Source organism: Herpailurus yagouaroundi, unplaced genomic scaffold (assembly GCF_014898765.1).
Source record: "Herpailurus yagouaroundi ecotype Mexico unplaced genomic scaffold, PumYag 184, whole genome shotgun sequence".
NCBI classification, from domain to species: Eukaryota; Metazoa; Chordata; class Mammalia; order Carnivora; family Felidae; genus Herpailurus; species Herpailurus yagouaroundi.
This window is the reverse complement of record NW_024412415.1, coordinates 15,621,099-15,648,430: the sequence shown is the minus strand read 5'-3', so window position 1 is coordinate 15,648,430 and position 27,332 is coordinate 15,621,099. Positions and strand designations below refer to the sequence as shown.

General features: G+C 34.6%; 2 protein-coding genes across 8 annotated transcripts in view; one reads left to right on the top strand and one right to left on the bottom strand.

Annotated features, from left to right (window-relative positions):
* Positions 1–27,332, top strand: part of FAM227B (family with sequence similarity 227 member B) — a 213,057-nt gene that overhangs the window by 66,388 nt on the left and 119,337 nt on the right. The window lies entirely within an intron of this gene.
* FGF7 (fibroblast growth factor 7) overlaps positions 15,642–27,332 on the bottom strand; it is a 58,215-nt gene continuing 46,524 nt past the window's right edge. For both annotated transcript variants that reach the window (XM_040492657.1, XM_040492658.1), the window contains exons 3-4: positions 18,117–18,220; positions 15,642–16,784 (exon numbers count right to left, since the gene is read on the bottom strand). In XM_040492657.1, coding sequence (XP_040348591.1) covers positions 16,590–16,784; positions 18,117–18,220 — 299 coding nt within the window. In that variant the 3' untranslated portion in view covers positions 15,642–16,589. The remainder of the gene's footprint in view (positions 16,785–18,116; positions 18,221–27,332) is intronic.

Here is a 27,332-nt window from a genome sequence, read left to right as displayed (position 1 = left end):
TATGGTATATGATCTCTTATCCCAATAAATGAATATTTCATTTCCTATATTTGTACTTTTCACTTAAGAATTTCCATTTTGCCCTTTTTAAAATAGTTTCCATTTCTATTCTGAGATTCTCTTCCTTTATTATGACGATATTTTCTTTTACTTCCTCAAACATATTAAAAATAGTTGCTTTAAGTTCTTATCTAGTAATTCAAACTTTTGGATAACTTTGAAATTGATTTCTCTCACTATCTTTTTCTTGACTATGAGTCATAATTTCTTGTTTCACTTCATGTCTAGTAACTTTTTATGTAATCCTGGAATTTTAAATGTGCTTTGAGGATTTTCTGAATTCTGTTAATTTCCACCAACCAATGTTAATTTTTGTTCAAGTAAGTTACTTTGGCTGTATTCAAAGTCCAAATGTTATGTGTTCTGTGATGGTCGGCCAGTAAAATCCCCACCTAGAACTTTAAATCATCCACCTATTCCTTTCCACCCATCCATCTAGAGCTCACTCTTCCCACCATATGTGTGAGTAATTCAGACACCAGCTAAGGGTTTGGAGAAAACTTACAATATTCAGATTTTGGGTTTCCTCTTCTGCAGCCCCTTTCTTTGTAGGATTTCTAAAACTCCTTCATTTTTCAATCTTCTGGCTGTCCCAAACACTATCCTCTGACTCCTTAAACCAATAATATTTCTACTTTATATGTGAATTCCATCCACTCACATGCCATGATGACTAAGTAGTACCATCAGACAAAAAGTTGTTTAAGCAACTGCATGAACACAAATTTTATCCACTTAGCAGCTCCCTCTTATAGGGTTCAACTCCCCTCCAATTTCTACCTGCTGTTGTTGGTCATTTTCTGGTACCTACAAATGGCTGTGTTTTTAAAAAATATGTTTAAGAATTTGTAATTTTTATCTTTGGGAAAGTCAGACTGATATAAATTAAATATTTTATTTAAATACTATTTTACAACTTAAATATCAAATATTCAAGTCACATTTTCCCTTAAAACTTTATATGTTGCTTTATTGTCTTCTATTTAGTCTAGTAGAAAAGTCTAAAGTCAACTATTTTTTTTCTTTACAATTTATGAAATTTTGTTTTACATTTCTGTTTAGATGTTTCCAAAATTTTTACATTTGTCTTTAAAATTGAAAAATGTCAGTGGAATGTGTCTTGATATGAAAGTTTTCATAAATTTTTCCTAATGATAAATTTAATTATAATTCTTGGATTTCCCAAAGCTCCATCACAGACCTAGTAAAGGTCCTAGCCAAATATTTCAAGTGAGACAGAAACATACATGGCCAGACTGAAGAGGGAGGGAAAGTGCTTCTGTTTTAGATATTTATTTTTTTTAATTTTTTTTTAACATTTATTTATTTTTGAGACAGAGAGACAGAGCATGAACGGGGGAGGGGCAGAGAGAGAGGGAGACACAGAATTCGAAGCAGGCTCCAGGCTCTGAGCTGTCAGCACAGAGTCCGACGCGGGGCTCAAACTCACGGACTGCGAGATCATGACCTGAGCCGAAGTCGGACGCTCAACTGACTGAGCTACCCAGGCGCCCCCTGTTTCAGATATTTAACCAAAAAGCTTCAGTCTACCATTGGAGAGTATCCCCTTAACACTGAGGAAATAAAATATCTAGAGAAAGGCTTTCACATGGTATGCTATAAAAGACTAACTGCTGCAGCATAAAAACCGATTACATATAAGGATCAATGGAAAAAAAAAAAGAAAGAAAGAAAAAGTCTACTAGAAGTTGTTCATTTGGTAAATGTGGTATAAGCCAAGAACAGTTTTCTGTTAGGCAGCAAAAACTGACAGGGCCCTGGAAGTTAGGCTGGAAGCAAAAAATCAAGTCCCTGGGAAAGACCACTGTTTTTTACATTATGTCTTAGCCCTTTCAGGAGCTTACCGGGCCACCAGGTATTCCTGAACTGTAGAGGTAGAAGTGACTACGTAAGTCTTCTCATTAGTTTCCCACCAAAACATCTCATTTCAATGCAGCTTGTGCTTTTCTAAGTAAGTTTTTGCCCCTGGGAGTGTAGATCTGTCAAGACCTCCTCCTGTGTACTTTCGCATCATGTGATAAAGTATATTAATTATCAAAGACTTTTAAAATTTTGGTCCTATTTCATAGGCTTCAGATATAAAACCAATTTATCTAACTATGTTCTGGTGATGATGGATGCAGACTTTCCTATTTATGCTTCATGGTTCTTTAACTTAAGGGTTGGAAGAAAGACTAAAGTAGCTGTGTTTATCCCACCACCTTATGTAGAAGTCTCCTTTTAGATGTGTTTTTATTATTATATTTTATTCAAGCATGCAGAAAAGTAAAAAATATTTCCCACATGTAATAAATATTTATATTTTTTCCATATTTGCTTTACAAGCCTTTTATTTATGGGGTTTTTTTTGTACTATTTCTAAATTTGTCTTCCCCTCTCTAAATGTAACGGCTTACTTAAATTTGTGGGCATCCGTTCTTTCTATAATATATATATTTTTTTATGTTCTTTAGTTCAATAAAATAGATGAAATTCTTTTACATTTCAAAATCTAGCAATAATCAACATTCAATAGTTTAAAATAATCAATAGGTATTAGTTTTTTTTACCAATATATTGGTAAATTTTTTTATTTAGTTAATTTTTTTTTTAATTTTTTTTTTCAACGTTTATTTATTTTTGGGACAGAGAGAGATAGAACATGAACGGGGGAGAGGCAGAGAGAGAGGGAGACACAGAATCAGAAACAGGCTCCAGGCTCTGAGCCATCAGCCCAGAGCCCGACGCGGGGCTCGAACTCACAGACTGCGAGATCGTGACCTGGCTGAAGTCGGACGCTTAACCGACTGTGCCACCCAGGCGCCCCTAGTTAATTTTTTTAATTTACATCCAAGTTAGTTAGCGTATAGTGCAACAATGATTTCAGGAGTAGATTCCTTAATGCCCCTTACCCATTTACCCCATCCCCCTCTCCCACAACCCCTCTACTAACCCTCTGTTTGTTCTCCATATTTAAGAGTCTCTTATGTTTTGTCCCCCTCCCTATTTTATATTATTTTTGCTTCCCTTCCCTTATGTTCATCTGTTTTGTCTCTTAAAGCCCTCATATGAGCGAAGTCATATATTTGTCTTTTTCTGACTAATTTCGCTTAGCATAATACCCTCCAGTTCCATCCACGTAGTTGCAAATGGCAAGATTTTATTCTTTTTGATTGCCGAGTAATACTCCATCGTATATATATACCACATCTTTATCCATTCATCCATCCATGGGCATTTGGGCTCTTTCCATACTTTGGCTATTGTTGATAGTGCTGCTATAAACGTGGGGGTGCATGTGTCCCTTCAAAACAGCACACCTATATCCCGTGGATAAATGCCTGGTAGTGCAATTGCTGGGTCATAGGGTAGTTCCATTTTTAGTTTTTTGAGGAACCTCCATACTGTTTTCCAGAGTGGCTGCACCAGCTTGCATTCACACCAGCAGTGCAAAAGAGATCGACTTTCTCCACATCCTCTCCAACTCAGCTCTTGCCTGAGCTGTTAATGTTAGCCATTCTGACAGGTGTGAGGTGGTATCTCATTGTGGTTTTGATTTGTATTTCCCTGATGATAAGTGATGTGGAGCATTTTTTCATGTGTCGGTCGGCCATCTGGATGTCTTCTTTGGAGACGTGTCTATTCATGTCTTTTGCCCATTTCTTCACTGGATGATTTGGTTTTTGGGTGTTGAGTTTGATAAGTTCTTTATAGATTTTGGATACTAACCCTTTATCTGATATGTCATTTGCAAATATTTTCTCCCATTCCATTGGTTGCCTTTTAGTTTTGCTGATTGCTTCTCTGTGCAGAAGCTTTTTTTACCAGTACTTTTGACCATGTTGCGCTCTGAGCTGACAGCTTGGAGAGCCTGGAGCCTGCTTCAGATTTGTCTCTCTCTCTCCCCAAAATAAATAAACATTAAAAAAATTTTAATGAAATTCTAGGTGGTGAATTACAATGCTTGAAAGAGCTTGTTTACTGTATTTCTAATAATTATTTTCATTTGAAATACAAATAAATATTTATTTCAAACACACTTGATTTTAATAATAGGAAATCTTGATAAAATGTATCATATATTTTACTAGCCCCTAGTAAAATACTTGTTATATTTGACTCTAAAACACGACTTGATTTTTCTGTTTCTGGATGAGACCTAAGTCTGGTAGGGTAGGTTAGAGACTTAATGAGTGTTTCCTTTCATATACTGCTCAAAATTAAAATTTAATACTTTATCTTAAACTTGTGTAAATCTTCCATTTGAAGTATGTACTTGATAACATGTGTTAACTTTGTAGAGCCTTATTAGTAATATTCTTATGTGGCTGGTCACTTTTATTATCACCTATAAAGTGAGAAAACTAAAACATAAGAAATTAAGTAATAACTTATGCAAGGTCACAAAACTGATAAGTAATGGAATATGAATTCATTTCCAGGAAATTCTTGCCTAGACTCTGAACTCTTAGCCACCTCACATGCTTCCTCTCAGCCATTTAATTTTACAAGCTTATGAATACATTAAGGCTTAAAATTGTCATCATAAGATAAGGGTTGTAACTTATAAGAGTTGCCATAGCCTTAATCCTTCATGACTAACATGAATGAGTTTTTTAGATCCTTTCCTGGGATCAAATTTTAATAGGTAAGAAGGAAGCAGGGAGATATGATAGTAGAAGGGGCAGAAAGAGAGCAAAAGACTGGGGGAAGGGTGCGGAATTCACTTGTTTCCACATTTTGTATATGGATTTCTCTAGAAATAGCAAGCAATGGTTTGGGGAATCAGAAAGCCACATTCTGGGGCCAAAGTGGTCCAGAAATACAATGACAGCAAAGGGTTGGAACTTCTAATACTCTTGTTATGCACCAATGTTTTTGGCAGGGGAACTAAAAGGCAGTTGTATTTTCAAAAAGTCAAGAATTTCTTAAAAGAGGTTTATTTTGTTCTTTATTTTACAAAGTAGTTTTTTTCTGTAAACTTCTGCTTAGATTGTGACTATCAGGAAATATGTTTAAGGTAGAACTTTGTTCAAATCTATGTGTTTATTTGAACTTTGAGGCTCTTATATTTTCCTAGGGCCCTAGCCTGCTTTTAAAGCTATCTTCTTGGGGCGCCTGGGTGGCACAGTTGGTTAAGCGTCTGACTTCAGCCAGGTCACGATCTCGCGGTCCGTGAGTTCGAGCCCCGTGTCAGGCTCTGGGCTGATGGCTCAGAGCCTGGAGCCTGTTTCCGATTCTGTGTCTCCCTCTCTCTCTGCCCCTCCCCCGTTCATGCTCTGTCTCTCTCTGTCCCAAAAAAAATAAATAAATGTTGAAAAAAAATTTTTTTTAAAATAAAGCTATCTTCTTGAATTTTTATATCAGTTAGTGGTCAATGAGTACCTCTCTTCCACATAGAGAGGAAGATCTCAGAGATCCAGACCACTTTCATCTTCTGGGGTCACCAGCCTATACAGCTGCACAGTCATTAGAATTAATCTGCATCAGGAGATTATAGGAGGAGTAGGCACACAATTTTAAAAGTCTCGACTAAAGTTATATAAATTTCCAGTTATAAAATGAATATGTTGGGGTGCCTGGGTGGCTGAGTCAGTTAAGCATCCGACTTTGGCGCAGGTCATGATCTCAGTTTGTGAGTTCGAGCCCCGCGTTGGGCTCTGTGCTGACAGCTCAGAGCCTGGAGCCTGCTTCGGATTCTGTATCTCACTCTCTCTCTGCCCCTCCCCCACTCACACTCTGTCTCTCTCTCTCTCTCTCTGTCTCTTAAAAATTAATAAACGTCAAACAAATTTTTTTAAATGAATATGTCATGGGAATGTAATGTGCAACATGGCAATTTGGTTAATAATGCTGTATTACATATTTGAAACTAGGTAGAAGAATGGCTCTTGAAAGTTCTCATTGCAAGAAAAAAAATGTGACATATGTGGTGATGGATATTAACCAGACTTATTGTGGTGATCATTTTGCAATATATAAAAATATCAAATCATTACATTGTACACTTGAAACTAATATGTAATATCACTTATACCTCAATTTTAAAAAGTTTTGGCTTGGAAGTCACCCACATCACTTCCAATCAGATACTATTGGTGAGAATAAGCCATGGCTATATATAGATGTAACGAGGGTTGGCAAATTAAAACAAAACAAAACCAAAACAAAACAAAACAAAAACACTCTGACTAGGAAGCTGCTACATAGTAACAGCATTGTACTATAGAAGGTGGATCTATGCATTTTGAAGGACAGATAAGTGTCTCTACTACAGGAATTAAGTTAAATAATAGTGTAGTAATCCTTATGTATGGAATGCTTATGCTGTGGCCTATAATACAATTTGAGATAATACAATTTGAGTATCAAAGAAAAATTTGGGAGAATTTGCATATATCAATCACCATGATCTTGACAGTTTTCCGAAGCTTAAAGACTGCCTAATGAGTCAGTGGTGTTAACAAATGTGATTTTTTTATATCATATAAAGAAATGTGTCAACATCTAGAATATCTGCATAACTCACTGAATCAATATTTTTCAAATGACCAATGCATGGATTTTTAAAATGTGGTTTTAGGGGCACCTGACTGGCTCAGTCAGTTAAGCGTCCAACTTCGTTTCAGGTCATGATCACTTGGTTCATGAGTTCGAGCCCCATATCGGGTGATGTATAGAAGTGTTGAATCACCATATTTTATACACCTGAAACTAATGTTACACTGTATGTTAACAATTGAAATTTAAGTAAAAACTTAAAAAATAAAATAGTTATCTTTTCTAAAAAGATGCTATTTATATTAACGTGAAATGGGTTTATTAATGAACTAGTGTTCAAGATTTCTCAGTTTTAATATCTGTTGTAAGAAATGCTGATAGATACAAAATCCTTATAAACAAAAGTTCTTTGGTGTCTTCAATTATTCTTAAGAGTATAAAAGCGCCCTGAGACCAAAAAGCTTGATGGCCACTGCCCTACAGGAAATCACTGCAAAGGGGCTTGCCCCATGGCATTTGAGAGCTACTGTATCCTGGTTGCAGTTTTATAGTTTCTGTATTGCTTCTCTCCAAGCTGGAATTAGTAATCACTCTGTGGAACCCCGTAAACAAAAGACTCGGATAATTTATTTACTAGGTCATAAGCATGTTTTGTTTGGAGATTTCTACAGTTACTAATGGTTCTTCAGCTCTCATGTATTTACCTTTCACATAAAAGACTTGAATTTGTTGATTATGTAATGTAACTTTTCTGGGCCTTACGTTTCCACCTGACAAAAAAAAAATGACGTGATTGGAATATATGATTTCTCTATTCCCCTTCTCTAACATTTTATTACTCTGTTACTTACATCTTTAGGTGTTGAATAATCTTCCAAAACGGTTGTTTACTATTGAGGTAGAATTAGCAATCGAGACTGGTGGCTTACATATATTATTTTAGAGCTCTTCCCCCTTTATAGTCATGTGTGTGTGTGTGTGTGTGTGTGTATCTTGTGTATGTGTGTCTTGTGTGTATAAATATGTTAATCTGTGTGCTGGAGGAATGCTAAGGCAGGTGAAGGGCAGAAATGGGTAAAACATGAGTGTATATATACCCATGTATGCATATATATGACTTTTAATAAATACAATAACCTATGCTTTATGCATAATGCTATCTCAGAATTGCTGCTTCTAATTGAAAACATATTTATTTAGCTTTTTAAAAATGTATTTATTTATCTTGAGAGGGCGGGAGGGGCAGAGAGAGAGGGAGAGAGAGAATCCCAAGCAGGGCCCAGGCTGACCTGATGTGGGGCTCAGTCCCACAAAACTGTGAGATCATGACCTCAGATGAAATCAAGAGTCAGATGCTTATTAACTGACTGAGCCACCCAGACGCTCCTCCAAAACATATTTAAACCATAATTTCCTCTTGAGCATTTGAGATGCTTATTGTCATGTGAGTTTAACTTTTCTTCAAAGTTTTAAACTAACAAAATGTTCTGTTTTTGTTTTTAATGAAATAGACAACAGATAGTTAAAATTTGCCTTCCAAACAGAAAAGCATTATCTCCCTTTTTAGGACTGGAATGTAAGCAGTTATAGAATTTCAGTATCTGGAATGAGTTGGTATTTACAAGCCAGCTGCCCTTAACCAGTGTATTGTTAGATTATTTACAAGACTAAAGTTTTAATGTTCACCTCTCTTATTGTGGTAGAACACCATATAACCTTTTATACTCAGATGAAGATCATTTTTGAAATGCTATTTTTATACCTCTCTCCTAGTTTTTAAGCCCAATTTTTCTCTTATCTGGACTTCACAGTTAAAAAACTAACATATTCATGAATTTTTATAAACTGTAGTTTAAACTATATGCACCAAAAAAATCCTTATATTCAGTCAACATGTAACTTTTAAGTAATTATGTGTGCATCATTGTACTTAGTGCTTGGGAAGATAAAAAAAAGAAAAGAAACATAGTAGTTCCTCTATAGACAAGTAATAGTTGATATTTAGCAAATGCCATGTCCCATGACATGTTACAGAAATAGTAATAGCCCAATGGATTAGCTACTTGAACTTTAATTTGTACCTCTGTCAATCTGCTACCTCTTTACTCTCAGAATGCCTATGGACAATAAAAAAAATTTAAAAAAAAAACAACTTGGAAATAAAATAGTTTCCTGAGAATTAAGCCAGTAAAATCTTGGCATTATGTTTTTCATTATACAATATTGAAAGAAAACCAAGAAATTTTCATGGCTGAAGAGAGAGGAAGCCCCAAAACACTAATAAGATGGCCAGAGATATAAGCTCCCAATATGGTAGTAATTTAATAAATCGTATTATTGTATTATTATTGGTTGCATTTCATACTGTGGGGAGAAAGACTATATGAACAAAAGTGAGGAAAACAACATGTGGCACAAAATAGACGCAGCCTAAAGATTCGGAAACTGGCTGTGTTTTTACAGAAGTATTCAGATTTGATCATTGTGAATTAGATTTTATGATAATTTGGATAATGTATCTTTCAAAACCATTTTACCTTCCTTTGCTTTGATGCCATGCTTGCCAAGCAACTTTCTAATTACTAATTTAGCTTTTAAGATAATCTTCCATGGTCTGCCATAGGGTGACTGGCAAATGCCTCCCCTAGATATGTTGGTTTGCTGTTTGGTGGTAGTGGTCAAAGGTGCTGGAGAGCATAAAAAAACAGTGGGTCCTCATTGTATTATGAAGCACATTAACATACTTTATTGAGTGACATGGAAATGCCAAGCTAAGGTGAAGTGAATAACAAGAATTTGAATACAACTGAGGGATTTAGTCACTGGCGTGAATAAAACATGGTTTTGAAAGAGGTGAATCTAAAGATGTTGAAAAATAAGTTAGTTGGGTTTTGGTGATAGGTTAAAGGGAAGTAGAGACAAGAATAAAAGCTGACTATATTTTGAGTGTAAATATTAAAGAGAACATTTATCTTCTCTCATGCACTGTTGGTCAGAATATATATTTGGAAAAAGCTTTCTGAAAATGTTTTTCAATTTGTATTTTATTTTTTTAATGTTTATTTATATTTGAGAGAGAGATAGAGTGCGAGCGGGGAAGGGGCAGAGAGAGAAGGAGACACAGAATCTGAAACAGGCTCCAGGCTTTGAGCTGTCAGCACAGAGCCCTACACGGGGCTCGAAACCACGGACCTTGAGATCATGACCTGAGCCAAACTGACTAAGCCACCCAGGTGTCTCTCAATTTGCATTTTTAAAGGATTTTTTAATATAATAATTTTATTTCCTATAATCATATTAAGAAAATAATCAGAATTATAAAGAAGTATATACCAAGAAATTCATATTTACGTTAGTGAAAAGTTTGAAACAACCAAAATAACCAACAATAGATCAGTTAAGGAAGAGTAAAAGTAGACAGCCTGTGAGATCCATGAACTGGTTGATTAATAGGAAAATTTTGTTAAATTGATATATGCACACCTTCAATATTTTATTTACTTCAAACATAACAATGTGCATTCATTTATCAGTTTTTATGTGAGGCTATGGGCTTTCCTCTGAGCATGATTCTAATAATTATCATACCCATTAAATACTGTCAACAGTGTCCAGTTTGAGTTTCTTTAAAATGGACTGAGAATTCAACGATATTTGCCGAGCAGTCTGAGTGCATAATTGTAGATTGTTATTATTTTTTCCTGTTGTCTTGCCCATACCTAATTTAACATCTTAAGTTTTCAATCACTCACTTTTTCCATTGCCACTCCATAGGCAACTCTAAGAACTTTGATTTCTATCCTGAATAATATGGAAAACAATTGCAGTTTTGAACAGAGGAATTGCATGATCTAAAATATAAGTTAACAGAATCACTGTGGCTGCTCTGTTTGAAAAAGGACTATGGTGTATGTTGGGGTGCCCTTTGTGCGCTTTATACTCCATAGTCGGTCGAAAGCAAAAACAGTTGTAGCTGTCTTTCTAGTGCTTGCATTTCCTTTTAGCTTCAGTGTGAATAGCAAAAATATAGAGGCATCTAGGGAAACCAGGGATCCAAGAAGCACTGCAGACTTTGAAATCATATTGAAAAATAGAGAATTAGATGGGAAGCAACATAAGGCTTTTCAGAGTGTTTCAGGAAGCAACAAAGATAAAGATCCGGTATAGTTCCTGAAGGGGTTTCCTTCCCCACCCCCACCCTCACCCCCACCCTCACCCCCCCCCCCCCATTTAGCTAATTGGTTCTCAAATGCATAGGTATATTAGAATCTTCTGAGGAGCTTTAAAAATACCCTTGCCTGTGCCCCCAACCCAGAAATACTGGTGCAATTGGCCTGGGCTGGGCCTAGGCCTAGGCCTCATTATTTAAAAAAAAAAAAAAAAAAAAAAAAAAAATCCCAGGTGATTCCAATATGCATTTAGCATTAAAATCGATTGTTTTTCAAGTATTTTTAGGTCTTATCCTCACAGGCAGCTTGTGACTGATTGCCTCCACCTTCTACGATAAAACTCACTGTGGCTCAAGAAATTTCAAGCACGTATATGATCTTACTCTCTTGAGGTAGAGAAGTGGAGGGGAGGATTATCTTCAGGTTGAGTCTGAGGGCTTAGTCATTTCCTTCATATAGAGGTAAAGTGATATTGTTAGTTTTCGAGCTATATTAGGAATTCTAAGGAGGCGCAACTCAAATTAATTATGTGGTTCCAACCTTTTCTCAATTATCCTTGTACGAATGGACCATACAATATCCCTCACGGAAGTATCAAAAGTGTTGCCAAAGAGAATATACCTGCTTCATCTCTCTCTGCTGAATAGCTCACCAAGGAAAGCCATGAAATACTCTTATTAGGCCCTAACGAATCCTGTCTTGTGGCAGGAACCTTAAAAACATCCCATTTATTATTTGTGTTAGGCAGCCTTTAAGATGGCCTCCAACGATGGGGCGCCTGGGTAGCTCAGTCGGTTAAGCCTCCGACTTCGGCTCAGGTCATGATCTCATGGTCTGTGAGTTCGAGCCCCGCGTCGGCCTCTGTGCTGACAGCTCAGAGCCTGGAGCCTGTTTCAGATTCTGTGTCTCCCTCTCTCTCTGGCCTTCCCCTGTTCATGCTCTGTCTCTCTCTGTCTCAAAAATAAATAAACATTAAAAAACAACAACAACAAAAAGATGGCCTCCAATGATCTCTGCTTTTTGGTACTTATGCCTTTGTGTAATTCCTTTCCTTTGTATAGGTAGAAAATCTTGAAATCATTTTCAAGATTAGGTTATATATAAAAATACTGTGGCTTCCATTTTGGGCACTCACTCACTCTCTGATTCCTTTGTGGAAAACAAACTGCCATGTTTTAGATAGTGCTGTGAAAAGGCTTATGTGGTGAGGAAGTGATGTTTTGAGCCAACAACCAGTGAGGACCTAAGGTCCTCTTCAAGGACCTAAGGTGGATCCCTCTCTAAATTGAGTTTTGAGATATGTCCACAGTTCTGGTGAACACCTTGATTGTAGCTTTCTGAGAGACTCTACCTAGAGACACCTAGCTAAACCATGTCCAGGTTCCTGACCACATAAATTATGAGATAATAAATATTTGCTGTTTTAAGCCACTAAGTTTTATGATAATTTGTTATATAACAATATATAACTAACATGTGGCTGTATTTTTCAAGAGAAAGTCCTGCCATCTTCAAGCTAAATGTTGCTATTCATCTCATATTTCAATTGTTCTGATGATATTTCAAAATTGTTCTGATGATATTTCAAAAGTTCTGATGATGTTAAAGAAAATAAATTTGCATAGGTTCTCATAAGTTCAATGATGATGATTTGGAAACTGGAACCACATAATTATCAGGAAGTAAAAGGAAAATATGAGAGGCATCTTCTCAGGGGAGAGTAAATACAGGGATTTGGGTAAGAGACCAGGACTTTATTATTTCTTGCTTCTTGTCATGTCTCCTCAACTGGAGAGAAAGTGAATTTTCTTAACAAACTATTCAAAGTTAAAGGATGAGTGAGAACACATGTGGGCCTGAAGGAACACCAGCCTCATTGGAAGCAGCAGCTTTGTTGAATAAATATAGAAATAGGATAAAGAGTAGCCTGACAATAATGCTGAAACAGTTATAAGTTTTAATGAACTATTTCATAGTAAGATGCACATGAATAACTTGAACCATAGACACCAATTAATAGATATTCTCTGAAAACTGTTTTAGAGTGAGCATAGAAATGATCATGGCTGATAATCATCTGGTACCCACAAGTCAGTCACAGTGGCCTGTGTCTATTCTGATAGATCAGTGACATATTCTAATTGACCAGTAACCACTCATACTGGTCGTTAGTATTTTTAATACCACTCTTATTCATAGTGGACGTTAGATGAAGTTTTGGTTTCCTGTCGCCATGTGCCATCTGTGCATAAAGTTGGATAATGAAAGGTACAGGATCTCTTGTGTCTTACTCATGCCCAAACATATGGCATTAAGGTAGTGGTGTAAATGAAGCTGCATGATAAACCTTGTACATCTTTCTGATGCATCACTTTTGCTTACTCGTGTGAATTTTATATTAGAGCAAACACAAAAGTATTATGGATTAAAATGCAAAAGCACATGAGTTTTAAGAGAAAAAAGATTTTCAAGAAACTTTGTGTGCTCCCTTTGCATTATTCCTTAGACTCTCTTTCTCTACTTCTACTACTATTGGTATTTCAGTAGAAAATTTTGAGACACATGGATTTTGTTTATTTGTGGTTATAGAATCGCTTTACTACAGCTGGTCGTGTGGCTCATCTGTATGTTTTTTGTCACTCTAGATAACCAGAGAAGCAAACTCTAAGAGATAGAAACTAAGAATTTATCTCCAGTATCTCTTCTCTTTTATCATTAGGTCAATTTATAGTCAACTTGAAGGCTGATAATTTATAGTATGGCTTTTTTTTTACATAAAATATTTTAGTTTATTAATTGCATTGAAAGTATCTTTTTATTATTTCTTTTGTTAACATTTCATATTCTTTCATTTAATTTTTTCCTTCCTTGTTCTTGGAAACCTATGTATTTAACCAATTTTCTCCTTCAAAGAACATTTTTTAAAAGGTTACTCTGTTTATAACTGCTCTCCATTTGTAAATAAATACATGTAAGAGTAGAATAGGAAACAGGATTGGGAATTTCATCATTTCTTTCCTCCTTTTGAGTTACATCATCACAGCATGGACTAATTATTCTGTATGAAGTGAATTGCCAAAACATAAGTTGCATTTGCATGCAAACATAAAGATAACATCTCAATAGAAATTTTTTAAAGAAGGAGACCACTAGCTAATAATCTAAGACTGGGAAGCATATGCTAAGTGACCTGGACTTTTGTGACAGCTCTGTACCTAACCAGCTATTTTGGATGTATCACAATCTCAGTTTCCTGGTCTGCAAGTGAATACAAGGGACTAAGGCCTCTTGCAGTTTTAAGCTTCTAGAATTCTAAATGTATATAATTAGTACAGATTTTATTTTCTAAAATTTGCATGATAAAGAAAGGAGAGTATAAACAATGAATTAAAAGTGTTTCTAAAGAGGGAGGACCATAGAGGCAAACCATAAGAGACTCTTAAATACAGAGAACAGACTGAGGGTTTATTGGGGGGTAGGGGAGAGGGGAAAGTGGGTGATGGACATTGAGGAGGGCACTTGTTGGGATGAGCCCTGGATGTTGTATGGAAGCCAATTTGACAATAAATTATATTTTTTTAAAAAGTGTTTCTAAAAACACCAGCAGATTGGCTTTACCACTAAATTTGGTTTGTTTAATTCAGCATTGCTGTGTGATTTGATTATAACTATAAATCCATAGACAAAGAGTATTTGGTCCTAACATAGTTCATGTCTTGTATGTATATACACTATTTCTGTTCAAATTTCTATATCATCATGTTTGCCCTAATTTTAAAAATCAAGTAAGATTAGTCCCATTCTGAATTTTCTTTAATATTCAAACATTGAATGAATACATATAAAAAACTGATTATGGATAGATGCTCTGTTAAGCACTAAGGAAACGAATATGAGAAACATAGGTTTTCCTCTGCCCTCGGTATTTTCACAAGACTCCAGCCACAGAAGGCTGATCTAGGAGAGGAATCTAGGCTAGCAAGGCCCTTGAATCAGATAACAGTTCAGAATATCATTCATAAATGTCCCCTAGCTGAGGAAAGACAATTCTTTCTAGTTTCCTGTCACCTGGTCATATAGATGAGCCATAAGAAGATCAAATGAATCTGTTCCTGTCGGCTTTAGCCTTTTTGTGTAACTTTTGCCTATTAATGTAGTAGTAGATAATATTTATATAAAATAAAGGAATTTGATGACAAATATTTTGAAATTAAAATCACAATGATTAAAATTCCAATAGTTTAATTTAGATAAATGTTGACCTCCTATTGGTGAACACATACAATGCTACCCAAATCTTCCAATTGAAGAAGTATGAAGTAGAATTTATCTTTCTGATAAGCCTATTCTCTGTAGCCTGACCTCAAGCCTTCATGATATTCAGGTCCTCAAATTCCTAACTATATATTCTATTTTGTGCTCTTGCCATCTAAAAGGAAAACAACTTCCAATGTGGCAATATTTTGAATGGCAGAAATTTCTAGATTAGAAAAATTATTAACTCTAATATGCATATTTTAAAAATATGGCACTTTTCTACTCATGAACTCAAATATATTCTAACTTTAACAATTTTAAGTCCTTTTATCTGCAGTGATTTTACTTATATCATCCAATGTAATTGACAACAGTACGTGGCAAAACATATTTTACATTTTTGTATTGTTCCCTGTGAGACATCTATTGTAAGAATTGCTGCAGGCTGTCATTTTTGTCTGCCATCCAGGATTTGCTGGCCCAAGTACTGTGTACTAAACTTGATATTGGTCATGGGGGGAGAGAGGGGAACCTTGTAGTTGAGCCAGATGGTTTTGTTATTGCTTTAGAATTAAAAGCATATGAAACAGATACAGCTTATTAAGGTTTTTTTTTTTTATAAATAACATAAACTTAAATAACAAAACAATAAAGTTCAAATACAACTTAAAATAGAGTTTAATGCTGTAACCACAGAGAAAAAGCATGATTATTGGTGGGAAGAACATTATTAAAAGTCATATTCCCAAATATGAATTATACAAAAGATAGATTATATTACTTGAAACAAAACTTAAAGATTTCTCAGTTTTACTTTTAGGGATTATAAAATGTTATTTTTGTGGCAAGTGAGATGAAATACAGTATTATCATCATTATTGCTATTTTATATACAAGATTTTCGAAAACATCCTTTTAGCAATACCCTTTCCATATGAGCAGCATTAGGAATTTTCTTCTTGTTAATAGGTACAAGCATATTCTAATACTATACTTTTGTAAAACTACTTATTTGACTCCATTCCATAATAGAATTTTTAAGAATATTCTTTCTTTTCTTATTAGAATTTAAGTGGCTTACAATTGCCACTAAAAAGTCTTTCAGATACTGCTCATCTTCCATAGTTAGTGTTGGCTTGATTATCTGACAAATCATTCCAGCAGCCTTTAGGTCTGACATATCTTATATAACATCATCTGCATTATTATTATTATAGCAGCCATTTTATAAGCAGATAGGAATATTTAAATAATCATTATCAGATAATCAAATCTAACATACTCTTAAGGGTAAATTAATTTAAGAAAAAACATTACTATTACTAACATCATGATTGTACAACCAGCTTTACAATTTTTTACAACTTTTAGTTACTAAATCTGATTTTGTGTATATTTTTCAAATCTTTCTTTAATGCAGTCTCTTAAAATAAACATACATGCGCAAGTCCAGCTTGATCAGTTTTTCAGTAGTTTTCCAGCCTTTCTTGGTTACTTAAAAAAAAAAAAAAGAAGAAAAGAAAAGAAAAAAAGAAAAGAAAGAAAACAGTCCACTTAAAGAAATCTCCCTGCTGGAACTGGTTTCTTTTACACCATATATGATTATGTTATTGCCATAGGAAGAAAGTGGGCTGTTTTTTGTTCTTTCTTTGTTTTCTTCCCCCTTACAGGAACCCCTTTTTGATTTAAAGCAACAAACATTTCTCCTCCGCTGTGTGTCCATTTAGCTGATGCATATGTATTGTAATGGTTTTCCAGAATTAATTCTTTGAAGTTGCAATCTTCATTGCATTCTTTCTGTTAAAATAATAAACAACATTATCCAAATGATTTTTAGAGGTACTCAATTAAACAAAGAGTAAGCAGTGATCTTTAGTAGAATTAAATCATATATGACTTTTTTTTGAGCTGGCCTAATGCAGTTTGTTAGATATAGATTAGCATATTTGCAAAAAAAAATAGGCATCTTAAAATTTAAAAAAAAATTTTTTTTTCAACGTTTATTTATTTTTGGGACAGAGAGAGACAGAGCATGAACGGGGGAGGGGCAGAGAGAGAGGGAGACACAGAATCGGAAACAGGCTCCAGGCTCTGAGCCATCAGCCCAGAGCCTGACGCGGGGCTCGAACTCACGGACCGCGAGATCGTGACCTGGCTGAAGTCGGACGCTTAACCGACTGCGCCACCCAGGCGCCCCAAAATTTTTTAAAAAGATAAAATGAAACATATTTAGTTATGCAACACATTTTCAAATATCTAACTTTTTTTGGCAGTCAGTTTTTACAATTCTTTAGTATGAGGAGCTGTTTCCCCCTAATGAGCAGCTCTGATATTACCAAATATCATTCCCAAATCACTCATTCCCTAACTGCTGAGAATTTGATATAATTAGCAGAGCGTCTCCCTCCCTCAGCTGAAGGACATATTTCACAACTTTTCTTCATTTGTTACTACACTGCCTGCAGTGATGATGGAATTTAAGTTAATTTGTTCATCCATCCAACCATTCAGTCATTCATTCATTCATTCATTCATTCAATTAAACCTAGATTATTATGTAATTAGCCTGTGCCAGGTATTGTGCTGGACTATGGGAATACAAAGGAAACTCAATTATATTTTATTATGGTGGGATGAACTGTTACGTGTTTCATATTGTAATAAAGTGGGAACAATGTGAATGCTCACAGTTCAAAGGCCACGATTGTGAGACTGATGTTGATAAACAAACTTCTGAATTTTTTTTCCCAAGAATTTTCATGTCAGCAATGTGCAGATTGGGTGAACCTTAACAAAAAGAGCTTTAATACTACTGACAGATGGAAATTTTAGGTTTTAAGTATCTAAAGCACACATGGAATTTCAGAGCTGGCAGTATCCTGAGAGGTTGGTTAACGTAACTCATTTTACAAATGAAGACACCAAAGCCCAGAGAGCTTAAGCAATTTGTCCAAGGTCCTGCAGAAAATGTTTTTTTTTCCTCAATGCTTGAATATGAAATATTTTAATGAAATCATTAAATTATATGTCTGAAGAAAAATTAGTTCCATTCTTCCTTTCCAAAAAGGCAAGATGTTTTTGACAAAAATAAGTTTGAAAAATTAAGTCTAAGCTATCAATTATCAATACCTTTGCATAGAGTTTTCCTTCCTTATTCATTGCAAGATAGTATTCACTTTCCACTCCTTTGATTGCCACAATTCCAACTGCCACTGTCCTGATTTCCATGATATCTGCAAGGAATCACAGAAAGATAAGTCAGTTATTCACTCAGCTTTGCAGATCATCCAAGAATGACAATTTGTTCTTATTTCTTTTTCAATTGGAAGTTATTAAAATCATTAATGTGCGTGTTTACTCAGCCCGAGACCACCTACCCATATTACACATACAAATACAAGGGTAGTCCTTATTAAACATGGGAAGTTTAAACTATTTATTTTTTATTTTGTAGAAAAAGATATCTGGATTCAAAGGATTTAGCTTTTTCTTCCCCAGAATTACATTTCTAACTTACTATCATAATAATCATCATGATAACAGCTAATGTTTATTGATCTCATACCACATAATAAAGCATTATTCCAAGGCTCCTATGCACTAACTCATCTACTTGTCACCAAGGCTATGAGGCAAGTACTGTAGTTATTCCCATTTTACAGATCGAGAACCCCAAGCACAGAGAAGTTATATAATTTGCCCAGATTCTCTCAGCTAATAAGTGGCAGAAGGGAAATTTGAACCCAGACAGTGGCTCTTAATCATTACATACCATGAAAATGTATAATAAACTAATAATCTTTACTTTTCTCTTAAACTTTATCTTATAAATTATTGCTAACAGAAAATCTCTGGAATGTACTGAAATTTAACAAAAATCAATGAAAGCAATTGTAAATGATGGTAACAGAACTACTGCCCTAAAAAAGATTAAATATTTTAAAGTGATAGTTTTTTGATACATGAAAGACTATTTAAAACCCAATTATGAATCTTGCTTATATGATATTTTATAACTTTATACCTTTCTGATTTTTAATCTTTGTTGAAATTGTTTCTACAACACATACAGTTACCACAAGAATGTTAACCTACTATTTTCTTTTATTATACATCTTTTCCTCCAATGCTATATTTTAATGACTCATATAAATGCAGTAAAATCTCGAGAAAATTTTTAAAACAATGTAGGAATTAAAAGTTTAGCAGACCTCTTTAAATAACTGCTGTTAATTATACTTTGAACATGAAGGTGTAACCATGAGACATTCGCTTCCCTGTGCCTAATAATATGCAAAGAAGGTTACAAGTGAAAACTATATGCTTTATGTCAAGTCTCTAAAAGCTGTTTTCCAAAATATTCACTCAGTTAAAGGAAAATCTGATTTCTTATTCCATGCCTTTGCTTCATCCTCTTATTTATTCTTTTCACTTCAATTTTCCTATCTGGAGAATAAAATCAATACCCACTTCATCAGGATTAATGCAGCCTAGCTAATATTTGTTATCTGTGTCACATGTATGCTGCATACAGGCCTTTTTCCCAGCATGCTATGCTTAGCGCTGACAAGAGGTTATCCAGTTGAGAGTTCTTGGGCTATTCATATAAACCCAGGTCTATGAATAAAGTGCAAAGGAATGGATATTAATCTTTTAAAGTATTTATGAAGCATTGTCAGAATGTATAAATCCTAGAGTAATTTGAGGACACAAATTAAGGAAAACAGCCCTGATTTCATAACTCCAAAAGTTAAAATTGAATAATTTATTTCATTCTAAAATGTCAGACGAACAAATCATTTGGTTTTTAATAGCATAATTTTTATTTTCTTTCTTAGAGTCAGGATAGGAAAAATAGCTTTCTGTCTGTAGATGTAAACAATGACTTGTGAATTGAATTGTTTGGTGTTATTAAAAATTCAATAAACTATTTCATTATATACCCCGATTTTACTAAAAGGCAGATGAAGAGTAGTCAAAGACCTCATTTATAACAACTACTGGCATCAACAAAATGAAATAATTATCAAGATTTTGGTCACAATTAAGCTATGCTTTCATAAGTAGTTGATAATAATACGATTGAAAAGCTACTGGATAAAATACATTGCCATTATCTTTCATTATTTCTTGAATCTAGAAAGTCATAATAATAAGCAAATTCAAAATGAAAAACAATGATAAGGAAAGAGAACTGAGGAACTCTCTATCCACATCAAACCAAAGAATTCTCATTTCCACAATACATTCATAGAGTTCAGTGATTCCACTTTATCAATAGAGGAAGACACTAAGTGTAAATAATAATTATGCTTCAATGCATGTTTTATAATATCATTGCCACTAGTAAAACTTAAGACCTGCTTATGATTTGCTACATCTTTTGAAGACCTCAATGTTCTGATGAGAGCATAGAAAATGATTAAATTCTAGCATGTGGTTGTAGACTATAGATTAAAGAAGGAAGCAGTAATAAGGGAGCACATGTGAGGATACTTCAAGTGACACCTACAGATCTTCCTCTTTATCACTGGGAACACTGTGTAAATATTAAATACTAAAGAAAGTGAAAACACATTTTCACCACATTTTGAAACATCTCATGTTTTCTGAAATACTGTAATGCTATGCAAAATTATTTTCTATTGTTAACAAACAATTCTGTTAATCCTACACATCTAGCACAACTAGAATTTCATTGTGGATTTAGATCACATGTGATTTATGCATGCTGAATTCAGGAACAAGATGTGGAAAACTGCCGTCACTTTAAACTCAGTATCATTGTAAAACTCAACCACATTATCAGTCCCACCCAGGAGACATAGCATCTCCCTAACTCTTCTCCTTGTACTCATTCTCAAAATTAGCCAGATTTGAAATGATCTTTGACTTCTCCAACTCCTATCCTTATGTCTTAGCCTCAACATCCATTGGGCCTAGAAGTTGAGGAAATGGGCATAGCAAGAGGAATGAGTAAATGGGATAGAAATAATTTTAAGCATTGCCACCAAGTGTGTGTTGATTATTTGTGTTCTATCATATTTGCCGAGAAGAGCTATGTTTGGCATCGAGGTGGTTCATTCCAGTAATGTTCCACTTCCTAACTGGTCCTCTTCACTACAAGGGGATCAGCCAGAAGGAATCAAAAGAAATGCTTCCCGGAACTCGGCAGCTTGCTGGGAAAAATTCCAGGATGTAAGGACACCAAGGGAACTATTTGGAGTGGCTTGGGACACATTTGTTGTTTTTGTCCTTCTGTCTGAATAGTCCCCAATTAAGTGTAATATAAATATAAGTTGCTTTTCTTGGCTAGATGTGAAAGTGAAAAGGCTTAAGATTTTTTTTTTCTAATTTTTTTCCCAATTTTTTTCTAAGCTACAGCTTATTAGAGAAGATAAGCATTTTTAGAGAAGATTAAAAAACAAAACAAAACAAAAACAAAACAAAACAACAACAACAAAAAAAACCTAATTCAGAGGGGAAGCCAGAAAGAAAAAAATCTAAAGAGTCTAAGGAATCCAAGCTATCATTAAGAATATAGCAAAAGGAACAAATTGAGGTAGAAGAGAAAGAAAACATATATGCAGAATGCTGAGCATAGTTAAGTGCCCAATAAACTGTTTTCTTTAGAAATGAATAGTTTTGCTGTTCTAACCAACAATGGTGAGTCTGATCTTTCAGAGAAGCATTGGCAACAGCATCTCATGCTTTTTGTAACAATAGGAGAAAAGCTAGTGGAAATTAGGTCATTCCCCGACTAGAAAGCAGTGGAACACAGGTTGGAGACAGCTTCCTGGGGAAGTGGGGGTGGGGGCGGGGGGGTGGGGAGTGGGTATTCCTAACATGTGTATCAAGACATAAAGAAACACTGGTGAAGACTCATTGCGCTAAATGAATGCTGACACAGGTGGGAATGAATGACAGCACCAGAAGGAAGATCCCTAGTGACACTGAAGTTCTGAATAGGAACATGAAAGACATGAGAGCACAGGTGTTGTTTTTTTCATTTCTTCTGCTGCTTTAATCTCATGACTTTAGAAGTGAAAAAAAAAAAAAAAAAAGCTATGAAAGTAAACACCTGGCTGTTAACAATAGTGTTGAAAGTAGGACTTGCCTTTCTGCCTGGGACTTTAGAATAACTGAAATAATAGGCTCCTGGAGTTTTCTGTGCATTTTATAAAGAATGAATTAGTTAAGATTAGGTTTGGTTGGAACAAACCATTTATTTCCACATGCAATAAACATTGGGAGAGGTGACAACTCTGCTCCACAAAACATTTGGGAGTTTCCAGGCTCCATTCAGCTCACTGTTCCACAACCACTTTGTTCTCATAATATAAGGTAGAACACACATTCCAGGTGGAGTGTGAAATAAAGGAAGAAAATGTGGGTGCAAAGGGATTCTGCTAGCTGCCCTTCATGGAAGATTTCTGAGGGTTGCCCTGGGACACCACTTAATAACATCAGCTAGACCTTGGTCACAAGCAGGAATGTCCTGAGAATGTACAATAGTTGCAGAAAATTTATAGCTAATCCTAAACTAAATGAGTTACTTTAGGCCAAATAATTTCAAAAGAAAATGTATACAAAATTTTTAAATAATCATAAAATATTGTATCTAATAAGAAATGTGGATATATTTTAATGTTTTGTCTATATATGGTAGTTTCAGGAAGTAATTATATTTATATAATAGCATATATATAAATAGAATAATATATAATACATATATATGTATGCCATTACGTGTGTGTGTGTGTGTGTGTGTGTGTGTGTGTGTAATGGTTAAGGTTTCTCATTCAACAATAAAGCCTTGACAGAAAATCATAAAAATAATTTAACATTTAAAAAAAGTTATTAGGGGCACCTTAGTGGCTCAGTCAGTTAAATGTCTGACTCTTGATTTTGGCTCAGGTCATGGTCTCACAGTCTGTGAGATCGAGCCCCATGATGGGTTCAGTGCTAATAGTGTGGAGCCCACTTGGGATTCTCTCTCTCTCTCTCTCTCTCTCTCTCTCTCTGTTTCTCTCTCTAAATAAGTAAATAAACTACAACAGAAAGAACTTTTTTAAAAGTTATTCTTTGATTATTTGCTGATACCAGTTCTTAGTTTTAATGTGCCCAGAACAGTATATTTGGTCAAGGACATAATTAAATGTTCTGATTGGTCTAATAATCATTGAACTATTGTCTCCCTCATCTTCAACTTTAAAATTATTTTTAGTTATCATACTAGCTCACCTATGTTAATATATATATAATTATATATATATTTTATATATTTATATATTTTAATTATATTTAAAATATAATTTAATTATATAATTTATTTATATAAATTTAAATATTAAATTTATATAATTTAATTATATAAAAATAAAAATATATTTTAAATATTAAATATATTTAAATGTTAATATTTAAATTATAAATAAATTTAAATATTAAATATATTAAAATTATATAATTATATAAAATATATTTTGTATATTTTTATATATAATACATATTATATATATAATTTTATATTATATATATATCTGCTCAATCTTTAAAATATAAAGTTTAAAAGGTTCAGGGAAAAGAAATACCAAGGGACTGGGATAGGGGGATTTTTGTGTGATGAAACAACTAAATATTTTTATCCTTATCAACTCATGAAAAGACACGGAGGAACCCTAAGTGCATATTACCAAGTGAAAAAGGCCAATCTGAAAAGGCTGCGCCACATGCTGTATGACATTCCAACTCTATGACATTCTGGAAAAGGCAAAATTGTGGAGATAGTAAAAAGGTTAGTGGTTGCCAGGGGTTGCAGGTAAGTGAGAGGAGTAAATAGGCAAAGAACAGAGGGTTTTTAAAGTGGTAAAAATACTCTGTATGAAAACATAATGGATACATGTCCAAACCCATAGTGTGCAACACCAAGAGTAAACCCTGAAGTAAACTATGGACTTTGGGTGATAACAATGTGTCAATGCAGGCTCATTAACTGTAACAAATGTACCATTCTGGTGGGGGATGTTGACAATGGGGGAGGCCTGTGAACCTAAAGCTACTTTAAAATATGTATGTGTGTGTGTGTGTGTGTGTGTGTGTGTGTGCGCGCGCGCGCGTGTAAATATATATATTAACATATATATTAATATACAAATATACATTAATATATATAAATGTATATATATTAATGTTTATTTATCTTTGTGAGAGGAAGAGAGACAGAGCTGAAGTCCAGGAGGCACAGAGAGAGAGGGAGACACGGAATCCAAAGCAGGCTCCAGGCTCTGAGCTGTCAGCACAGAGCCTGACATGGAGCTTGAACCCATGGACGGGGGGATCATGACTTGAGCCAAAGTCAGAAGTTTCACCCACTGAGCTGCTCAGGTGCCCCTAAAAATAAGTTCTTAATAAAAAATTTTAAAAGGTAAAGTTAAAATGCCTTAAAATCATAAATGCTGTTGGTAATAGGGACAAAGAATTAGCATCAATTTTTAAAGTACATTAGGGAAACAGCTAAAATGCTGGAATTAGATGGTGGAGAATTTTTTTTAAAGTAATAGCAATTTATGCCAAGATTTCTCATTTATTTATTGTAAGCATGAAACAGGTTTAAATAATAAATAGGCAAAAATATTTAGATAAACTTATGAATGATTAAGCCACGGAAAAAAAAACAGGTAAGTCATTTGGGGCATGTTCTTTAGTTTGTAAGGGTGACACCCTAGGTAATAATTGATTCTGTTGTTGACAAAAATATTAACAAGGCTAAATGGCTACTTTACTTGACATTGTTTCATTTCTCATGTTCTATTATTTTTTAAGTTTTTATTTAAATTCCAGTTAATAACATATAGTGTAATATTAGTTTTAGTAGTAGAATTTCGTGATTCATCACTTACATCAACACCTAGTACTAATCACAAATGTCCTCCTTAATACCTATCACCCATTTAACCCATTCCCCCACCTACCTCCCCTCCAGCAGCCCTGTTCATTCTCTGTAGTTAAGAGTCTTTTTTATGGTTTGACTGTCTCTTTTTTTATTGTATGATCTGACCTCTCATGTTTTTGTTTTTGTTTTTTTAACTCTATCATTAGGCTACCACAATCATTAACAATCTGATGTGTCCATGTAGTATGTTTTACATCTTAGGAAGCAAATCTATTTTTACTTATACACATAAACTTCTCTTAAACATAAATTCAGGCCCACAAAAAAGGAAAATTCTTATATTTGTCTTATATATGATAATAGGTATGCTGTAGACCAAAAAACCATGTACAGTAAGTTTGGTGGCTAACTTAATGTCTGCATACTATATGTATTTTCTGAGTAACTCCCTGGTTTTTGATTTGGAGGGGAGGATTTCATAAGCTTACATAGTTTATTCTTCTACAGATCTCTGTGGATCTGTAAAAACATCTCTTCCCACTCTGCAGTTGAAAAAAAAGAGTGGTAAATTTAGTTTCTTCATTCTTGTATTTTCTGGAATAAGAGGACATAGCACATGGGACAAAACAGATTAGAAGGTCAGGGTTGATAGGATACTGATTCTGCCAACATTACTTAATACTTTTCCAAGCAACCTACTTTTAGATCTCTTAATTTCCCTGTGAAAGATTTTTAAAGTACATTAAACAAGAATATTACTCATAGGGGCACCTGGGTGGCTCAGTCAGTTAAGCATCTGACTTCAGCTCAGGTCATGATCTCACAGTTCGTGAGTTCAAGCCCCACATCAGGCTCCATGCCCACAGCTCAGAGCCTGGAGCCTGCTTCAGATTCTGTGTCTTCCTCTCTCTCTGTTCCTCCCCTGCTTGTTCTCTCTCTCTCTCTCTCTCTCTCTCTCTCTCTCTCTCAAAAATAAATAAACATTAAAAAAAAAGAATATTACTCATTCAGGAACCTTGCCATTTTCAAGTCTATCTTCATCCCAGTTAAAGCTAGAATCTTTAAAGATAGAGCATCTTTTCATATGCTTATTTGCTATCTGTGTATCTCCTTTGGTAATAAATCTGTTCAGATATTTTGCCCACTTTTAATTGGGTTGTTGAAATTAAAAAGATTTTTTAAATATCCCTAACCCCAATATGTGGAGGGATAAGATTAACTATATTCTTCGCTGACTGTCAGAGTGCAAGAAAAATCTGGCGGGCAACAGACAGGCAGGGGCTAGAGGAAAAGGGTTTGGAGATGGGACAATATGAACATACTGTCATAACTGGACCTGAAAGGGAAGGTGTCCACATATAATTAACAATACTCCTACCATTCAACAGTTATATTTTGTGGACAGTTGGTCCATAAAAGAAAGCCAGCAAACATTACAGGTTCTATTCCCTAATTACAACTGAGCCTGTAAGATACCCTAAGCCTATGCATCAATATTCTTCATTCCAGGAACAGAAAATATAATACAAATAAAGGCACGAATAGCAGGAGTAAGAGGGACTTGAAGGAAGGGAAAAAACACTGACTTCATAAAATTTTACAGTGATAAGATCTTTGGAAACCAACTACTCTGTATGTCTTTAGAAAGATGCATTTACTCAATTTTGATGGTATTGCCAATATGTTGAATCAATGAATTTGTTCACTATGCTGCATAGTAAATTATTTCCCTCAGATCTTTCTTTACTGAACATGAAGAGTTAGTTACCAAGTACAGCTCTCCAAGAGGAGAGGTTTTGTCTCTCAATTGAGCCTAGCACAGAATTGGCTCGCAGTGATTTGTTGAATGTTGTATGAATGTATCAACCTCACACCCTTCATATGCTTGTAAGCAACTGTTAAAATCTCCCTCAGCCTCCTCTTCAAGAGTATCTCTGGAAGAAGTAGCAGTTTTGTGTATAGATAGATAGATAGATAGATAGTACTCAATGAAATGTATTTACCTTTAACTGAGAAAGAATTCTTTGAAGCAAATATGTTTGAAAGCAGAATAATGTAAGTTTCGCATTGACTGATGTAGATAAATTGCTTATGAGAAAATGAATGCTCGTGTACAATTTTAAATGTATTTTGGTCCTAAATTTATTGTTAAGATAGTTTATTGGGCCTACATTTTCTGGTAAACAGCTTCTATCATGAACTAAGTTTTATCAGAATGTCAAAAGTATATAAGATACGTGTACTTAACATCATGTAGCTGCCAGTATTTTGTTTTCAAATGTCCACCTAGACCAAAAGGAGGTGACCTTTAGCAACGTATACATATTATTTAAAATTGACTTCTTCAAAAGTTATAGGAAAACAGACAGACAAACACCAAATTATCTTAGGCTGAAATAAATTTGTTCCAGAAGGTAAGCAGAGTGACTCCTTTACATGGAAGACAGGTC